At 35.4% G+C, this 19,356-nt stretch overlaps 3 protein-coding genes across 23 annotated transcripts in view; 2 read left to right on the top strand and 1 right to left on the bottom strand.

Annotated features, from left to right (window-relative positions):
* The first annotated feature begins 3 nt into the window (after positions 1 to 3).
* On the top strand, positions 4 to 7,776 carry LOC135688021 (prolyl 4-hydroxylase subunit alpha-1). Its single transcript, XM_065204700.2, has 12 exons — positions 4 to 595; positions 959 to 1,162; positions 1,605 to 1,735; positions 2,199 to 2,250; positions 2,799 to 2,953; positions 3,740 to 3,910; positions 4,332 to 4,402; positions 4,828 to 4,981; positions 5,777 to 5,836; positions 6,650 to 6,724; positions 7,297 to 7,393; positions 7,638 to 7,776. The coding sequence occupies exons 1-12, from the start codon at positions 238 to 240 to the stop codon at positions 7,706 to 7,708; spliced, it is 1,599 nt and encodes a 532-aa protein (XP_065060772.1). The 5' UTR covers positions 4 to 237; the 3' UTR covers positions 7,709 to 7,776.
* Positions 7,710 to 10,114, bottom strand: LOC135688020 (uncharacterized). Its single transcript, XM_065204699.2, has one exon. It carries the CDS (start codon positions 10,112 to 10,114, stop codon positions 8,840 to 8,842), a length of 1,275 nt encoding a protein of 424 aa, XP_065060771.2. The 3' UTR covers positions 7,710 to 8,839.
* Positions 10,115 to 10,307: 193 nt separating this feature from the next.
* LOC135688019 (uncharacterized) overlaps positions 10,308 to 19,356 on the top strand; it is a 31,780-nt gene continuing 22,731 nt past the window's right edge. For 10 of the 21 annotated variants that reach the window (XM_089113944.1, XM_089113943.1, XM_089113942.1 and 7 more), the window contains exons 1-2: positions 17,580 to 19,004; positions 19,228 to 19,269. In XM_089113944.1, the coding sequence (XP_088970070.1) occupies positions 18,972 to 19,004; positions 19,228 to 19,269 (75 nt within the window). In that variant the 5' untranslated portion in view covers positions 17,580 to 18,971. Of the gene's footprint in view, positions 10,406 to 15,948; positions 19,005 to 19,227; positions 19,270 to 19,356 lie in introns of those variants that run through there. The other 11 variants (XM_089113933.1, XM_089113930.1, XM_089113929.1 and 8 more) reach the window with 4 other exon arrangements.

Genomic DNA, 19,356 nt, shown 5'->3' with positions numbered 1-19,356 from the left:
ACTTAAAAAAGAGCTGTGTCGAAGGACAGGTAGGAGCAAAAGGTCAATAACTAGGATATGGTTCTGAATCCAAAGTAAGCCAATAAAACAAAAATGGCGGATTTATCAAGTAGCTGATAGCAACTGGCTGTATTTTGAGTGACTTTGTTTTGCGACGTTGGAAGAAATATAAAAAGCCTGGAATTAATTTGCTGCAATAAAGGTAAAAGTAGATAATTGAATGATTGAATCGCCAAGATGGATGCTGTGTACATGATCTTCGTTGTTTTGGTTTTATCGAGCTGTACCGGAGAAAAGCAGAATACCAAATCGCACGATTATTTCACAGCACTTGTACACATGCAGCCATTGATTAAGAGGGAGCAAATGCTGTCGGAATACTTTGTAGAACTTGTAAAAAAGCAGGAAGAAAAGCTAGATAAAATGGAGAAAATCACACAAGACATTGAACGAGTTGTACCAAAAGAAGATGCCAGTCAAACAGAAATCACGGAATTTCTAGGTAATCCGATAAATGCCATGAAAACCATACAAAGGTTTAATGATGTTTGGGCAAATATGGCTGTCATGTTTTCTGGTGAGAACACAACGTTAGGTAGGTCGTTTAAACTTTTGATCAATCAGAAACCATGACAAACTATGGAAAAGCTCTAAGGAAAAGTTTTCACAAGTTTTGAATGAAATAGATTCTGAACATATTCATGATAAAACCAAATTTGGAAAGTATTTTTGAAAAAGTTACTTTTCAAAGAGATGATTTAAAACAAGCATTTTGATTCTTATCTTAAATCCAAAGGAAATGGCTTAAGACATCATGATGTGCCATTTGCGAATAAGCATAAAGGCTGAAAGACACTCGAGTTGCCTATAAAATTGGAAAGATTGATTGTAGCCCGTCTTAAGAGATGATTCAAATTCCTTTTTCAAACTCTTTACATTTGCTATTCATCTCTTGCAGCAAAGCAAAGGGAATTGAAACGTCTCTTATCCATATACCAACGAGATTTCCCAACGGAAAATGACGTAAGAGGTGCCATTGCTGCCATTTTTAGAATTCAAGATCTGTACAAAATTTCGCCTCAAACATTTTCAGATGGATTCGGCCCAAGAGCTCATCGCCTGATAATGGAGGAGATATTTGAACTTGGATTCATTGCACTTGGTAAATGTTCCTAACAATTCTTGCATGGCATTTTGATTTCACCTCTTTGATAGCTCTAGTTCTTAATGCCTTACAGTGATTGTGAAGTAATGCTTGTTTGGAATTTTATGATCTTTAGATGATCCTTCAAGTCAATAGGCCAGGGAGGAGGGCACAATAGGACAATTTCCAATAAAGTGATTTTGCCCCATATTTTCCAATTTGTTTCGTCAATTTGCATGCCCTCTAATATAAAGGAAAGGGTACCTAGACCTAAACCCTGACTTATTTCACGTTGACTAAGCTGCTGAGTCCTTTAAAGACTTGTGTTTGAAAGTGACCGTCATAGTTTTGTGGAGTGATCTTCACTCCATTCTAAATGAAATTCTGTAGTGTTAGTCACTTTTCTAATGATCCTTCTCTAAAGTTCCATTCTTCTTATAACCACCTAATACATACACAGGCGCAGAAGACTACCGTCATGCTAAAGTTTGGCTTCGGGAAGCCTACGAAAGGTTCCATCCTGAGGCTGCGCAGATTGGATTTGTTGATAAAGCAAGTCTTCTGGAATATTTGGCTTGGGCAGAATACAAAGTAAGCCATTGGAGAATAAGATCCTATTGGGATTCTTAACTTAATCACGCTCTATAACAAGTATTCAATTTTTTTCTATTGTTGTGGCAAAAGAGCTTCAGTTGATAAAGTAAGAAAAATAATGCAGAAAAATATTGTTTAAACTGATCAGTCAAATTTAAAATGCTGAGGTTATCAGCAAAAAGCTTCTTCTGTTCAGAGCATTAATGGCATGCTCAACAGTTTTTTGAACTGAAAGGAATTGTGAAGTTAAAGGCAAGATGTTTCTTTTGAGTTTGCATTACACGGCGGTATCCAACAGCCTTTTTAATACAATGATGCTAAGCTAAGCATTACTACTCCTTTGGGAAAATGCTTAAAAGAAGAATCTCACAGTAAAATGCAGCTCTTAATAATTCTAAAATGCGGCCTATCTACAGATGATGCATATGCATAGCTTAAAGCTTTTCTCTGTTAATCGCAGACTGGAAACATCGAGCAAGCCATCGAGCTGACAGAAAAGGTTCTGGAGATAAGTAAGTTGAAAACTTGAAGCCAATTACTACAAAATATCTTCATTTTGTTTCTGTACAGAATGTCTACGTTTGGTTTAGGGAGATGGGCAACAAACCTTTTTTAAACACAAGGGTACCATTTCTCTTGTCTATGTTTCAGAATATCTTTACGCTGTTCCAAAATACCATGAATGGAGTTTGAATCTTTGAGGTAAAAAACTTCAAAGATTCAAACTCTGTACCGATGAAACCGTTCAAATGCGAATTTTTTTTGCTATGCTAGCTATTTGATTTGTTGGCCAAAACATTTAATGTTTTTCAATTTTAGCACTGTTCTTATACGCGTTGAGAGCACTTGCATATTCATGAGCGATTACGTCTCTAGTTTAAATGCAGAATTGCAAAATTTCACTGCGATTGCAAAAGTACTGCTAATAAAATGTACTTTCTTCATAGATCTAACCATGAACAATTTTGACCTCAACACTAGAAAATAAAATACTGGATCACATATAAAAATATTGTTGTTGAAAATTGTTGAAAACGTTTCTCTTTTTCTTCTTTTCTAGATCCCGATAGCGATTCTGCGAATACCAATATTGAATTCTTTGAAGAAGACTTTGCTAAAAGACAGAATGACCCAAAATCTCACTGGCAGTATGAGCCACCCAAGTTCCCCTGGACCGACAAATACCAAAGGATGTGTAACGGCGAAGAAGACTTGGTAATTTTATTGCTTTGTTAGAATATCTCTTTGCACTATGACACAAAATGCAACCGCGACGTTCCTTTATGCAAGATTACGATGGTCGATCTTGCTACACTAGTTCTTGGACCATTAAACGATACCTACGCGAAAAATCTGATCTCCGTTAAGGTTTAATGAATTGGACCCTGAGGTAATTGCTTGTTTGATGCTCACGCTAGGGTTTTAGTCCGACGCATATTCATACCATTAAAAGACACATCCGTTGCTATTTTATGCAATGCAATTAAACATTAGGTGGTATTATACAATCACAAAAACTGATTCAATGTGATATTCTTTTATTTCCGAGAAAGTGCCTGCCTGTTTCACTATGAAAATCATTTCTTTTTTTGAGCTATGCTTGGCCTTCATGGCCTGTTGGTTCTATGCATGGCCTGGTCTGAATTCCTTTTTGTTATACTTTCTCTAACCGTCTTTCTACTGTGGCAACAAGCAACAGCGTTACTACACCCTCGTGATGACTAGGACCATTATAAGATAATTTCCCAGGCTAGGATCTATGATCTTGGATCATCAAACGATTTATTTTGAATACTGAAACGACTAATACTCAAAATCTTTGATACACTGTATGAATTATGCAAAAACTGTGCGTGTCTAGATTACTACGATAAAGAGAAAAAAATGAAAAACAAAGCAACTGAAATTTTAAATGGTGAAATGCCAACCTACACTCTATATTTTTCCCTTCCCGTTCACATCATGCTCTTCAATAACTATTGGCCCAAACCTTTATTTCAGGAACCAGAGGAGAAAAAGAAACTTTTTTGCCGGTATGAAACACCAAGTCCCGTGTTTATTCTGAAACCGGTCAAAGCAGAAATGGCATTCTCGGATCCCCGTATTATGATCTATCATGATTTCATAAGGGACAGAGAAATTGACTATCTTGAAAATCTAGCTCAAAAGAAGGTAACCAAACTCTATTATTGTTGGTTGAAAATGTGCAAATATTTGTTTGGAAGTTAAGGTATAATGCAATGCAAAATCATTGATATATTCAAGAGATATTTGCATGAACCTTTTATCTTAATGGAGCTGAAACTTTTCGTAAGTAGTTACAATACCGTAGCTCGTTGATTAAATGTCCCCTCAAATAGGCACCTATTCTTGAAGTAAAAACAGTAGCAAAGTTGAATTGTATGTAGACTTAATGGTGTTGAAGGCCCAGAATACATTATCATCATTTATTGCCTACTTAGTCCGGCTCATGTTCCAAACTGTTTGTACAGCTAGAACCTTACTTTCATATCACTCATATTCAATCTCAGGAAAATTTTGTTATAGACTGTTATGAAAAATCATACTTAGTTCACAAATTTTATTGCTTTAGTTGAAGAGAGCTACTGTTCATGACCCGATTACTGGCATTCTTACTTACGCGGAATACAGAGTGAGTAAAAGGTACGAGAAAATCTCTATTGATAAAGGCAACAGTTAAAAAATCCAACAAATAGGAACAATACCAACAAATAGACAAAACAAAAGCAGTTTTCGAAAAGCATTGGCTTGAAAATCAGAACTTAGATTCGAGACGAAAGGATTTTAACAATAGTATTGTGTCTTATTTTCAGCGGTAAATTTAAATCGTATTCAGGGCTATTTGGTATTCAGCTAAGTTCTTATTTGACAATCCTGTCTTTTACTCAATCTTTCGATGAGGTAGTCCATTAACAACATAATGATTTACCTAAAATTGATAATTAATGACACTTGTTGCATGAATTGTCAAGAAAACCCAAATTATGGTTGTCCGTTAAGACACGATGTCAAAAATAAATAAATTGAAAACATAACATTTCATAACTATCATCTCAAACTTTTATTAGCTTCTGGATCAGGGAGGATGAAGACGTAGTTGTTGGTACAATTTATAAGAGAGCACAAGAGCTGACTGGCTTGGATTTTATGTTCTCGGAGCCCTTGCAGATTGTCAATTATGGTATTGGTGGCCATTACGTACCACATTTTGATCATGCGCCGGTAAGCAGAATCAATACAACTATTATTCTATTCAATCAAAGAAAAAAATCCAAAATTGCTTATTGTTGTATTTTCTCATGTCAAACGACGTCACTAGCAAGACGTTCCATTCATCTTCGTTACCTACTCTAATCAAATTGCTTATGAATACATTGGTGTACAGTTTGCCGGTTATAAGTGCTTTAATTTGATAATTAAAATGAACAAAGAAAAAGTGGTTTTTCCATTGTAACTGTGATACAAATCTGAGATTTTTGCATTGCTGAATGGATTGTTGTTGCCTTCGTGTTTAAATCAAAGCCTTCAAGCCTGTGAATCTGAAGCTTTCAATCCCTTGGGAATAACAGCTATGGCCAACAAAACTTTCTACAAATTTGAGACAGAATAATTTAGGAAAGAAGAATCAGACCAGTTAATTCACACAGCTCTGCTCAACGAGTAGCAACTGTGAGCAAAACCATCAAATCAGAATGACAGTCTTGTAGTTTTGCCATTAATTGCTATCAATCAAAATTTGGCAAGCGTTCACAGAACGGAGTGAGGTCACAGTGTTATCAAATTAATTTATATCTTTTCCTTTTTCTTTGAAAAAGGGCAGGTTTCATTCTCAAAAGTGAAATTCAATTGAAATATAAAAGATTCACTACAAGCAGCAGATTTTTTAATTCGATGAAATGTGTACAAACAATGATTGCTTGAGAGTCTTTTAAGTGTTGATACCTATCTCCAAGTAGCTGTTGTTTTGATGCTGTGAAAAACAGGCATTTGCTAAACCTCCATTTGTTTATATTCAAGGAAACGCATAAGGAATTTAAGAAAGGATGGAGAAACAGAATAGCCACAGCGTTGTTATATGTGAGTATTACTACACTGTCAATTTGAATGTTTTCATACTTTTAAGGAAACGAAACAACATCTTTAGAACTTTGGCGACAAAAAGGCAAAATCAAGTTGTTAGTAGAAAGTGCTCATATTGAAGAAAGGAAACACAGAAAGTACAAATATAGCAATAATCAAATTGCCCAAAGAAAGTATACGAGCTAATGCGATAACGAATTTCAAGCCCAAAGAAACTCAAGAAATGTGCCCATTGTCCCGTGTGATAATCTTTTTTGGAAAAGAAAAATTGAATCAAATGATGAAAATACTCAAAACACTAAGTTTTGCTACAGCCAATTCTAAAATTTCTCTTTATGAAATTTCCCAACTGTGTATTTAATAAGCCTTTGATGTAATTGATACTGGAGTTTACCTTTCCCGTTTTGTGATTAGTTTTGACTTATCATTCGAATCTTTGTATAAGGTGAATTCAGTAAGCAATCTTCAAATCTTTAGTAAGCTATTAGGCAGTTAATGTTAAATTAACGAACCAATTATAAAAACGATAACTATATGCAGAAGCAACAGGAAAATATTTCTTCAATTTTTGACAAAATCGATTTCAATGATTTAACTAGATTGTACCTCCGATAAGTCCCAATAAATGGGGAATTTGTCGTCAACCTACTTTTACTTTTGGAAAGGTGATATGTTGGTCCTAAGCAGCATTCTCGTGGCTGCTAAAAAAATCGCACGTGATTCAATGCATAATTGAACAAGGTGGCATTCATATCGTGGACAACCCTTTTCTAATATTTTTTATATATTTATTTATCTCATTGCTTACAGATGTCTGACGTCCTTCAAGGTGGCAGCACTGTTTTTGTAACAGCAGGAAAAGGTGCTATAACGAAACCGAAAAAGGCATGTCTTGCACTTTTTGCACCAACGAACTATTTTCATCAAATCGTTTTTTAGGAAACCTATAACAGGTTTCAATAGCATATCGTTTCCTGAAAATCTTCAGTATCCAGTTGGAGCTGGAGACAGAGATGAAGGCTCGTTTTTTAAGAAAAAATTGTGCATCTTTTACCCAATAAACTCTGAGAAACCTACAGAAACTTCTGCATCCTTTACTTGCCTCGTTCATGCGAGGGATAGACTTAACTTACTACAATTCCAATTCCACTATAGGTAATTATGGTTTGTGAAAGCAAAGACTTGATTTGTTTTCCCTAGCAATGATATCTTGTGTGAATTTTTTCGTGAATAGTGGAAAAGAGTTGAAATATGATATCCGTTCTTATGAGCAAAGAATGCAAATTTTATATAACATAAATACTTATATTTGATTCTGAGCACGAAGCGAAAACTTCACAGATAGTGATAATCTGATCGAGAAAATTTGAAACAGAAATATATGAAGGTTCACAAATATGTAAGAGTATCTGCTGTTTTAGAAAAATAAACCTGTATAATTTTATTTTGATTTTTAGGGAGATTTGGTATTCTGGTACAATTTAAAGAAATCGGGAAAAGGTGATGACAGAACACAACATGCAGCATGTCCTGTTGTCCTTGGCACAAAATGGGGTAGCTTGAAACTTCCTTTTCTTTTGTTACCTCTATTGCAACCAATAAACAAAACTTGAAGTTATTTACATCTTCATTGTTAAAAACTGAGTAGTGAGTGGAATATTTTTTATACCAAAGAAGATAAAGAATCATAAGAAAGGATTAAAATGGCTGGTTGTGAAGTAATATTTCCAATTTATAACATTCATTTCACTTTTAACTGAATGACTAGAATTGAGAATCAAACTTTATTTTTTCACAGTTGCCAACTTCTGGATACATGAATATGGCCAAGAGTTCATAAGGAGATGTGGATTGAACAGAGATGAATAAATTCAGCACCATTCCTTCTCGACGAAAATTTACAATGACTTGTTATGGATTGACAGAATTGTATATTTCAGCATTACAGTTTGTTACCCTACATAGCAACCATTTGGGCAGGGGTGGTGGCAGCATTGTTGGAACTTCAACTTTCTTACCCCCTTTTTGGGAATACTGAGCCACAGAGTTGATTTAAAACTTTTTTCTTTAAAACAGGTAAATCAAGTAAATCCTTTTTATTATCATCCCTGCCATGGCATTTTATCAAATAACTTAATGAACTACATGCTGAATATGCTTAATTGTATCATTGGGCAACCAAACATTGCCAATATTGAAATAAGAGTATTGGAATAAAACAAAATACAATTGTTAATACACATTTATCATCTTTTAATTTTACATTTTCTTTTTAACATTCAAGGAAATTTTCATTTTCTACAGTCAGTTAGCTTTGGAACCTTTAAAAATATAAGTTGAATTGCGGGGTCATGAATTACAAGATTATGAAAAATTGAAAAAGTTACCCAGTTTTATCAAAAAATAAATTAGCTTTTTGCTTAATGAGTGGCATTTTTTGAAATAGTTTTTAAGCTTGTAAAGTAATAAGCATGTGTTCTTTGCTATCAAAAAAAATAACCAGAAACGCTGTTATTGAGAAATCATTAATTGGAAAGTTCAAAACGGTACTGAAATTTTTTGGCAAACAAAAAAGCAAAAATGAATAAATTATTTTAGCTTCTCTTTGTTACAAATTTAAATGATATTATATGCAGCTATAATATGCACATAAAGAAGCTGAATACAACAACTTATCAAAAATAGCTTTGCTGTTGTTTATCTCACAGTAAGGGTCATCTCTAAAGTTGTTTCCTATCTATCAACTTAGAAATGCATTAATTGTAAGCTAAGTAAAAGAAAACAGACGGAAAAAACTCTACTATATAAAAAATACAAGAGAAAAATCCCTTTTATTCTTACCACATCAATTAAAATAGAAATTTCACAAGTTAAATTTTGTCTTTTTTACTTTAGTTCTAATTTAGATTATATAATTTAGGTATGCAAAAATTTGACTTTTACAAAAATTATCTCATTTGAACTACATTAATGCAAATGAAAAAATTAGGGTATTTTTTATCATAGCATCTTAGCTGTCTCCTTGATAATGACTTTAGCAATGCTCTCTGTGAAAGCTTTATATACATTTGCACCAGTCTTTGCAGATACTTCAAACCGTTCTACATTTTGTAGCTCAGTTATTTTATTGATTTCTTCTTCAGTCACTTCTTTGTGATCCAAATCTGCTTTATTCAGCAACAGCACTAAATATGGATCATATACTTTATTAGATATGTCATGCAACCAATCATGCAGGGCTGTTAGAGAAGCTAAATTGCTTATATCAGCAACTGGGATTACAACAACTGCATCTTTATAATAGTGTTTGGTTGCCTTCACTAGTTGCTCTTGACCACCAAGATCCCAGATTTGTAAGCCAACTGAAACACTATCAGCCTCATCGTTTGTTGATAGGATGAGGGTACTGAAACCCAAATCAGCCCCAATTGTTTGAAGATATGATGAAGAAAATTGATCATATAGGATTCTATGAAAGATGCTGGTTTTCCCAACATTGATATCACCAACTAACAAAACTTTTACTGCAATCTTATAAGTTGTGCCTGAATTTGAATCCATTGAGATTTTGTGTTGAGTGCTGAATTTCCCAGGCTCAATTGTTGATCTACCGTTTCCTGAATTCAAAAACCTTTTCCCAAGCTCCTGAATTCTTGCAACAGTTTCTGTTGGAAGACTTTCCAGTATATGCCTCAAGGCAACAATGTTCATATTCGGCAGTGAATCTGAGTTCCTTTTCGATCTCAGACTGCCTGATTTTGTTGATCTAGCAGATCTTAAAGGAGAGGTGCTTTGCTGAAAATGTTCAGTAGAAACAGAACGAAATTCTTCTGACAAGCAACTTGAAATATAAGAGCTTCTTCTATTTATAGATCTTTTAGTTATTGCAAGCCGTACAATACAAGTTGAAATAATTGCCAGCATCAATACTTCTGCAACAATCGTAACAGGAAGTCTGTATTTGTTACCTTTCTGCATAAAAACAGAAATTGTTGGCACAGATCCAAACCAAAACAAAGGCAACAAAACCGCTAAAGTCAAAGCAAAGATGAGGCAGCTCACAAGCCCAAAAATTTTGCTACGTTTATTACTGATGTACAGATGACTTGCTGCACTTTTACTGAATTCGCCAGCACTTCCGTGGCTTACTTCAATTGCTTTCTGTGCACTCTCCACCTCAGATTCCATGTCAACTACAACGTTAATTGACAAGTGATCAGGTTTTCTCCAAAGGCATAATAGCCTATTGGATGTACTTTTCAGATTCCTCGACATTTACACACGACTTGTAACAACGGCCTGACTTCCTCCTTGCTGCACCTGCATGCACTGGTGTGCCTGCCACTCATCAAATACCATGCACACATGCTTCCGCCTGTTGTTTTTTGTCAGCACCTTCCGTCTGCCAAATTGCCCTCACTCCGGTGAAGATGTTTGAAAACGAGGTGACAGCTGTTGTGGCGGGAATTTTGAGACATGATTCGCAGACATGACACAAGTCTGAAGTCGAATATAGTTGCTAATGCCTGAGCAATTAAAATACGTTAATCAAGGAACCTGAATTTTGTAAGTTTCTCTACTCTATGCTTCAATTCGTAAGTTTGTGTCAATATTTGTTATAATTATGCGAGTGTTTGCTCACAGCTTCTAAGAGTTGACATTTGGACATCACCTATTCTGTGATCAGGTTCAGGTTCAACGAAAGCAAACCTATGATACAGATTCTTTGATGGCAGTAGGAATCCTATTCCACGATTCAGCACCAGAAAAACAGACAGATCTTAAGCCGTATTGAGGGGTTTTTTTGAGTTAAGAAAATGTCGTTCTTAGAAGCCTTTCGAGTATCATGTTGATGAATAGACTTGATTGATTCAAAGTATGAATGAAAGCAGAAGGCGATATCCTATGGATACAGTCATAGACAAAGGATAGAAGTTTTAATTGAAAAAAGTCTTGTAATTTTAAGATTTTTAAGTCAGAGAAAATGGGAGAGCAAGGAGAACAGAAACTTTGAAAGGCAATAGCTCTGGTCACTCTTTTTTGCAATAAGAAAACTGGATGAATGTGAATGTCATAGGCAAAACCCCAAACTACAAGTCCTTATTGGAGAAAAGAAGCGAACAAACAGTTGTAGAGACATAATAACACATCAACAGGAACGAAGTGACTTATCTTAAAAAATATGCCACAAGTTAAGTTCTAGCTAACTTCTTAGCAAGTTCACTTAAATGGTATTTCCAGCTAAGATTCTCATCAAGTAGAATACCAAGGAATTTAGCATAATGAGATTGTTTTATGATTTGTTCTCCAATCGTTATGTTTATATTGTCTGTTAAATGGCATTGATATGACCTGAAAATTATAAAATTAGTTTTCTCAATATTTAAAGAAAGCCTGCTAGCATCAAGCCATTGTTTGACATAGCCCAGTTCTTTATTGACAACTTTTCAAGTTCGCCAAATTTATCAGCTTCAAAATATATATTAGTGTCTTCAACAAAGAGATAAATAACAAATTTTGGAGATGAATTTATGAATCATTTATGAAAATAAGGAATAGCAAAGAACCAAGGACAGAGCTTTGTGGTGTCCCACATGTGATGCTAAGTAGCTTGGAACTAAAACCATGTTGTTTTCTATCAGTAACATAGGATCTAAACCAGTTAAAAGCTGGGCCACGTATTCCACATCGTCAAACTTGATCATTAAATACTACAAACAACACTGCCAATGAGTGGCATAATGGACTAAGGCTCATTTTAGCTCAGTTTTTTATATCTTAAAATTTCTTTACGTACGATATATTACTACAAACAACATTACAACTAATTACATACAATGCTTACACTATTAAGCAAAACTATTAACGGAATCAGTTTAAATTACACATCATTCGATGCACAGGAATGTGGTCATTCCTACCATGTTGAAATAATTGTCAAGGATTGTAAAATGATACTTTCCAGGCTAATTTGTTGCTTAAATCAGTGTACCACCTTCAAGAGCTATTTTGTACCCTTGCATTTGAGATAATAAAATCTGATTTATATCAGCAGAAAGCGACCAAAGCGTGTCTCCGATTTTCCAAATTTTTCCTTCCATTGAAGCTATACCCTGTCAAAAATTGGCAAACAATTTTTCTTCTCTCTCATAGCTGTATCTGGCTAGAAAAGACGGACCAGAGCAAATACAAAAAGTTTGAGACATACTGTTCTGGCTGTATGCAAAGTTTTGAGCCATTTGATTGGTTCATTGGGAACAAAATAGCTTTTTCGTTCCTGTATGTAGAGATAATTGTAAGTCCGGACAGAACAGGATTTTACTGATCGCAGGTTAGGCTCGTAAACCACAGTGTAATCTGGGTCAAGTCACTTGAAGCTTTAAGATCAATGAACACAGTGGTACATGGAATAAGGCATTTTCACCATGCTTTGACATTGAAATAGTTTCTTATCATTGTTAAATAGTAGATAATATCTCAAAATGTGATTTTTGCAATATTCTAGCATATTTTCTTCTCTCACCTTATTAAAATAATTGTAAATAAATATGCAAAAGCAATTATCTCTTAAAATGGAAAAGGGCTATTGTAATATGGCTTTTCATACTTTCAAGGGAGCAAATGTAACTACCATGGAAGTCTCAGCCGTTTTCGCAGAAAAATATTAATACATCAACTACTAAGATAAATCAATAGGAAATTATTGTTTAGGGCCTCTACGTTTGCTCTTGTTGTCATTTGATGGTTTGCTTTTTATAACAGAAAGCACAAGTTTTCCTCTGGACCTTCTTGTCCTAGCTTGAAAATTATTTTGAGATGGCTAAACACAAGCTGCTTTTCTTTATTCATATCAACGATAAAATAGAAAGCGTTGAATCGATATCTCTGTGCGATTATTGCAATAAAATATTAAGGAAAATTTTAATGAAGGATCGCTTAAATTGGGAGAATTGAATATATGATATGATTAGGCAGGCCCAAGGGGTGGCAATGCCATCCCAGGAGAAGGAGAATACCAGCTGTTTGCAACCCCCATAATTATGTCTCCAAATTTTTTAATGGGTTTTTTTCATCGTTTTCATTGGCTTGTCACGACAATTTGAGTCAAGCTAACAATTGGGTTGGATAGAAAAATGTTCATTAGGGTCTTTTACATATGTAGGACTTAACAAAGTGCCTTACGTTCAAAAAACCTTACGGTGCTAAGCAAAAAATTTATCTCTTCTTGGGAGCTTCTCAGAAAAATTTCTGAAACATCTGCCAGCAACGGGGTAACAAGGGGATTTCAAAATCACAAACTGTGTATAACAATTTTGAGTACAATACTGGGACCCTTTGTAAAGGAAACTTTGGTCCATTTGGTCCAGCACTGAGTTTCATCTGTTTAACAATAATGCACAATGAGCATTAGAATTTCAACAGAAGAACTATACTTCTAAATATAAAAGGCTAATAGCTTTGTAAAGTTGAAGAAAATCATTCTGTTACCCAGAATTTCAAATCATAGAATTTCCATAAGCAATAGTGGATTGCCAAGGTATACTGGGATGGTATTGGTGACATAGGTGCGAGGATGGCTCAGTTGTTAGAGGCGCTGACTACAGACCCAAGGGTCCGTGGTTCGAGTCCCTGGCATGACCAAACCTTCACCCAGAGTGAGGAGAGTCGCAAATTCAAGGCATAGGAATCACGAGGTGTTTTCGTATCGAGAGAGAGGACCAGGACACTGCTCGATAAACATAAGCTTCTCAGTGTCCCAAAAACCACCTTCGGATGCTAGGTAGAAATACAACTACAAATACAAAATACAAATTGGCATTTTCCTGCGCTGGGTTCCAGAACGAAAAGGGTTTTCAATTGTATACGGAGAATCTTGATTTGGGCTTACCCTGCGCATCCCACCCCAAGAATCGATAATCGATATATCTTCGTGATCGATAACAACTATAGAATTTAAATTATTGTCAAGAATACATTTTTCTAGGTAAAAACAGAAAGGAGCCAAAATTTCATAAATGTCCACCTCGGTTACAAACCAAAACGCTTATCGGAGCCCCTAGTTTGTTAAATAAATGCAATAAAGTTCGCATTGAGCAAAATAAAGAGAGTAACCCTTACAAAGTCAAAAATGATTGAACAGCTTTGGAAGAAAACATTGAATTTTTAGTAGAAATTTTTGAAAAAACTGAGGGGGGGGGGGGCAAACAAGCTGCAAAGAAAATTTCTAGGGGGGCCATGGCCCTATCATTTTTCCCAATCTTTATTCTTAGACTTTCCTCTCATTTCTCCTTGAGAGACTGATACTTCTAGATAAAAATGCAGCGTTTCCTGTTCTGAAGAAAATATTTCAGGAGCTTGGTGTATTTTCTCCCAGCAGTGTGCAAAATGTTCTTTTGAATAATAAAAGATGCAAAGTGGACAGAAAGGGAGCTCGGAAAGATAGATTTAGCAACTGCATGGAGAAAGCGCACAGATACTCGCAAATTTTTATCAATTTTTTATCTATTCTTATTTTATAAGATGTAGTTACTGCTAGCTTCACGTCAACACATAAGGATTTTATAGGGTAGATTCCCCTCAGCAAAGGTACTTGCGGACAGAGAAGAAATGCAACTTTGCATGTTTGGCGTTTGAAAATAAGATCTGATGGAAGAAATAACATTTGAAATTTGTCTAGCTGATGAAGAGAAATTGAGAGGGAGGAATTGTTTAAATGCTGAAGACATTTGAAAACTTTCTTGCTTCTTTATTTCCGCTTACTCTCTCCCCCCTTCAGAAAACTTAACTTTAAAATTCGACTGCATTGGACATTGGGACTTTGCCACCCCTACTCTAATGTGTGATTAGGTGTTTGAATCGAAATAATTTTGATGAAATAATTAATAAGAATGTTTTTTTAAGAGCGCTTAAATGCATGTCTAAGGCTCCTATCTATTATTCTTCAATTTGGCAGTAATTCTTTTACTAAACGAACATCGATTACTTCCACTCTTGTGTGTACCCCTCATTTTCTCTGTGGCGAGTACGGCGCTTAAATTCAACCTTTATAAATTGATGTTTTAGAGCTCTAAAACTTGTGATTCCATCTAATCTTTTAAAAAATCAATGCAGTTTTCAACGTTCTTCTGTAAAAAAACGTTGTCATGATTCCGTCTGGCAATAAGTCCTTCACGACCAGAGGATCCAAACCTTCTTCAATTACAGAAAGTTTTCTTAGCTGACCCGAAAATATGCAGCAAATATTTAACCCCCTACCCAGGGGCGAAACATCACTATTTTCATTAGGGGGGTATGAAGCTTAGATGCCCGACGAAGGGGCGTGTCATGCTGGTAAGAGGGCGTGTCATGCCTGAACGTCATTTTTACGAGAGGGTCACTAAGTATGTTAGGCCTCCAGACTCAGGCTGTTTTTCAAAGTCAAAAAATATACCTCTAGTTTTTCTGGTGTTGGCTATAAACATTTGTTTCGGAAAAGCAAGAATTTGTGAGGCCTGTCTTTTCTATTAACGACAAATATTCTTCATTCGGAATTTAGAAACAGCTACGCAGACTACAATGTTTCAACAAAAAAGAGCTTCAGTTGCATTTTCTGAGTTTGATCCCTCAAGCTTGTGCAAAGAAAAAAAATTTTATTGGAAATATTTTACAGGTACACCTATCATCAAAGCTCAATTTTTGTGTATTGTTCAGAAATAGAAGAAACTCGAAAACGTTTTGCATATCATATCTTAATTACAATTCCTTAATAAATTTTTCTATTACTTCCCGCTTGAACTGTCCGCTTAAAACTTTCTGTTACTTGTTACAGCTATTTAAATTTTTTTAGCTAAAAAACTTTGGCGGCTGTACGGCCATTTTTTGGCAAAGGGTGCAATACTTTCGGACCGTAAGTGTAAAACTTTAAGAGCATTTTAGGGCATAACTCTTTATGAATGTATGATGAAAGTTTCGTACATTTGGAAAGGAAAATGTTGCTTGATTTTTCTCAACAACGTATTCCGAGATGGCATGTCCTCGTGCTTTGATTTATGATGCTTCTACAATTGTCAGTGTTCCATGGGTTCCGACGCATGATTGAAAGTCGGGGGGGGGGGATGGAAAGTGGGGGGGCGGTTCAAGGGAAAATTTAGCAATCATAGCAAAAGATTTTGAAAAAAACTCTCTTGTTTTGCAAAAAGTGGGGGGCATGCCCTGTGTTCATTTCCTTTTTGCATCAAACACACTTTAATATCCGTCTATACTTTTGCTGTCGATCTATACTTCAGACTCTACTTCCGCATCTCGAGGCGAGATAAACATGTGCACGTCGAGCTCGAGACGAAAGCGCTGATCAGTGGACGAAAAACAGAAATGTATACATGTTGCTGTTGCTTGTCTTGTTTCTGTTTGGTTTTCCCAACTGGACAGAAATTGAAAAAGGATGGGGAAAAGACCATAAATTCAAAAACCAAGCTAGGGCAAAAAGTAGCAATAAAATTGCGACCTAAAGAAAATTTCCAGATTTGCCCGACCGATATATATTGGCAGCCATAAATTTGCCCGACAAGATCTGCTTTTTTGAAGATTGGGGGGTGCAGCACCCCCCCCCCCATACCCCCCAGGAGTTTCGCCCCTACCCCTACCACCTTTCTTCATTCTTCATGTGAAAACAAATTTTTTGATTATCAGGCGTTTTAGCAAATGAAGATAATGACACCTACAAAGAAAGATAATATAACGGTGGACCGTGACTCATTTAGCACATGTGACTCTATTCAATTGAGAACATTTAAGGTTTCATTAGCGAAATTGGACTTTTCACTTGTCTCCGCAACAGGTTTGTGGTAAGGCACATTGATTAACAAGCTTTTTTTAGACACTGTGATGACAGCAAGCAACCTGTAAAAGCCGCCTTTATACGAGTACCTGTACTGTTCTACCTTCTCAGAGTTTAGCGTCTAGTATCACCAAAATGTTGTTTGTAATTTTCAGTATGAGCTGCTTTGATTTAGACCTTAGAACATCTGCTTTTCTAAGGGCATAGAACCGTAGACACAATTTCATCTAAAATCTAAACGAGCACTCTAGTGCAATGCGCATACCACTTTTGTAAAGAAATCGTTGTTAATGTCTTCAAAAACAACATCATGTCTAATACAAAGATACATTGAAATGGGCTTCGTTAACATGTGAATCTTTGCACCTAGATGAAACCAACCTAAAAGTTCGAAGGTGTCTTGAAATACAGCTGTAATAATTGCATTAAATGTGTGATCAGCCTTGTAACTAAGTCACAGCTGCATGGATTTTCAGTATGTTTTCAACAGTTATGTTAAGTTTTCAAGTTTTGCACCACCAAAAGAAAGTTATCTTTAGGTTACGGTAAACGTTTCCTAGATGAAACATCAATTTTTCGAATTTATCAGATTCAAGTAGCCAAACTTTCAAGGCACACAATGATACCAAATTTAAAACCAACAGAAATTTTGAAAATAGAACAAATCCCATGTAAACGAAGGTTACCATAATTTCTTTATCAGAACTTTTAGTTGAGGCCTGAAAATCTCTTGACCTGTTGAGCCGATTATCGATGCTTTGCGATTGTGGTCGCATGTCTCATTTAAAATATCACATGGCACATCCATGTATCCCATGTACGGCCGTGTTTATTTAAACAGGCTTATTGATCTTAAAGCTTCAAGTGTCTCGACCCGGATTACACTGTGGTTTACGAGTGTACCTTGCTAGCGAGATCAGTAAAATCCTGTTCTGTCCGGACTTACAATTCCTCTACATACAGGTGCGAAAAAGCTATTTTCTATCCAAGGAACCAATCGAATGGCTAAAAAATTTGTACACGGCCAGGACAGATGTCGGGTAAGCAAAGTGTGTCTCAAAATTATTGTATTTGCTCTGATCCGTCTTTTATAGCCAAATGCAACTATGAGAGGGAAGAAAAATTGTTTGCCAATTTTGGACAGGGTATTGTTTCAAGAAGAGGAGAAATTTGAAAAATCTGAGACATACTTTGGTAGCTAAGGATCTGAGCTTTCTGCTGATATAAGTCAGATCTTGTTACCTGAAACGCAAGGGTACAAAATAGCTTTTGAAGGTGGTACACTCATTTAAGCAATGAATTTGCCTGGAAAGTATCATTTTACAATCTTTGCCAATTAGGTTGATATGGTTGGAATCGCCACATTCTTGTGCATCAAATGGTGTTTAGTTTAATCTGATTCCATTAATAGTTTTGCTTTTAAGGAGAGAAAACGAAATATCGTGTCAACAACGTTTACCGTAACCTAAAGGTTGTTCACTGTCCCTTTCGGTGATTTTCTTTTGGCTTTATTTGTCAATTATGCATAATTTTGATAAAGAAACTTTCCTCGTAAATGGAATTAGTATAAGGAAGCAAATCTACGAAATAAAACGATAAACATGAAAATTAAAAACTGTTTTAACGCAGACGGAAAAAGTTTGTTTACACCCTTCGACTTCATTGGTAGTTTTTTGTTATGTGCTCGTGGTTCACAGTTGGGCGACCGTTACATTCATATGCTCGCGGTTCTGATTGGCCTTTTTCAATTTTGCTTGGCACTTTATTTTTTAACTTTCAGTCACAAACACATATTTGTGTGCATTGCTGTGACGTCACTGAGCAACTAAAGCTGCAAATCTGGAGAATGGTTTCATTCGTTCGTCAAATATAGTGAAGAAAATATAATTTTATATATAAGCAATAAAATTGATAATCGGCAAGATTACTGGAATGTAGATGCGGTAAATGTTTTTAATATAATAACGAAAGGTATTTTAATTCTACAAAATTCCAGCATTTTCCAAATAAGCCTACAAGTAAATCACTATTTTGAAATAAGTTATGCCTTTTGAGGAAATTGCATAAAATATTAACGATCAGAACTATTCAATCTATTAGGTAGTTTTGAAACAACATTTAAGATTTGAATGGTAAGAGGCGAAGGAGTATCAATTCCTAGTTATAGAAATTGATTGACGCTATAGCAACGGTCGGTAATCTAGCTCTGATTTGAGAAAACAGGTTTGCAGCCATATATGTTTCATAATTAATAAAACATTTTTTAGTATCCGCAGTTGAATGCTGCACAACAAGAACACGAAGCAGTGATATCATATGCGCTGGAGCTCGACCATTGGAAAAGTTAAGGTGTGTATTCTGGTTTAATTGCGTCCACTTGCATCAGTATCTCCAACGACATTGTTTAATCCTGTTGTGCTCTTAGTTTGCCTCTTCCTGTTTCAAACAAGGTTTCCACGATACGTTTCATTTACAAACCCCCCCACTTGTGTACGTTTCACATAAAAACAACAATGTATTCTTAATTGATAAACATGAAATAGCAATAATATTTAAGTTTATTCTATCCTAGCATTTAAAGGCTGTCTATAAGATGATGGGAATCCTAATGAAGGCATGTATATTATTAATTGTTATATTTTAAGTATGATGATATTCTTGGAAATAACTGATAGCAATTGAATTCGTTAAAGTGCCATCA

Source organism: Rhopilema esculentum, chromosome 19, assembly GCF_057945365.1.
Source record: "Rhopilema esculentum isolate cy_ngs chromosome 19, ASM5794536v1, whole genome shotgun sequence".
NCBI classification, from domain to species: domain Eukaryota; kingdom Metazoa; phylum Cnidaria; class Scyphozoa; order Rhizostomeae; family Rhizostomatidae; genus Rhopilema; species Rhopilema esculentum.
The sequence above is the reverse complement of the archived record's forward strand: the minus strand, read 5'-3'. Positions and strand labels throughout refer to the sequence as shown.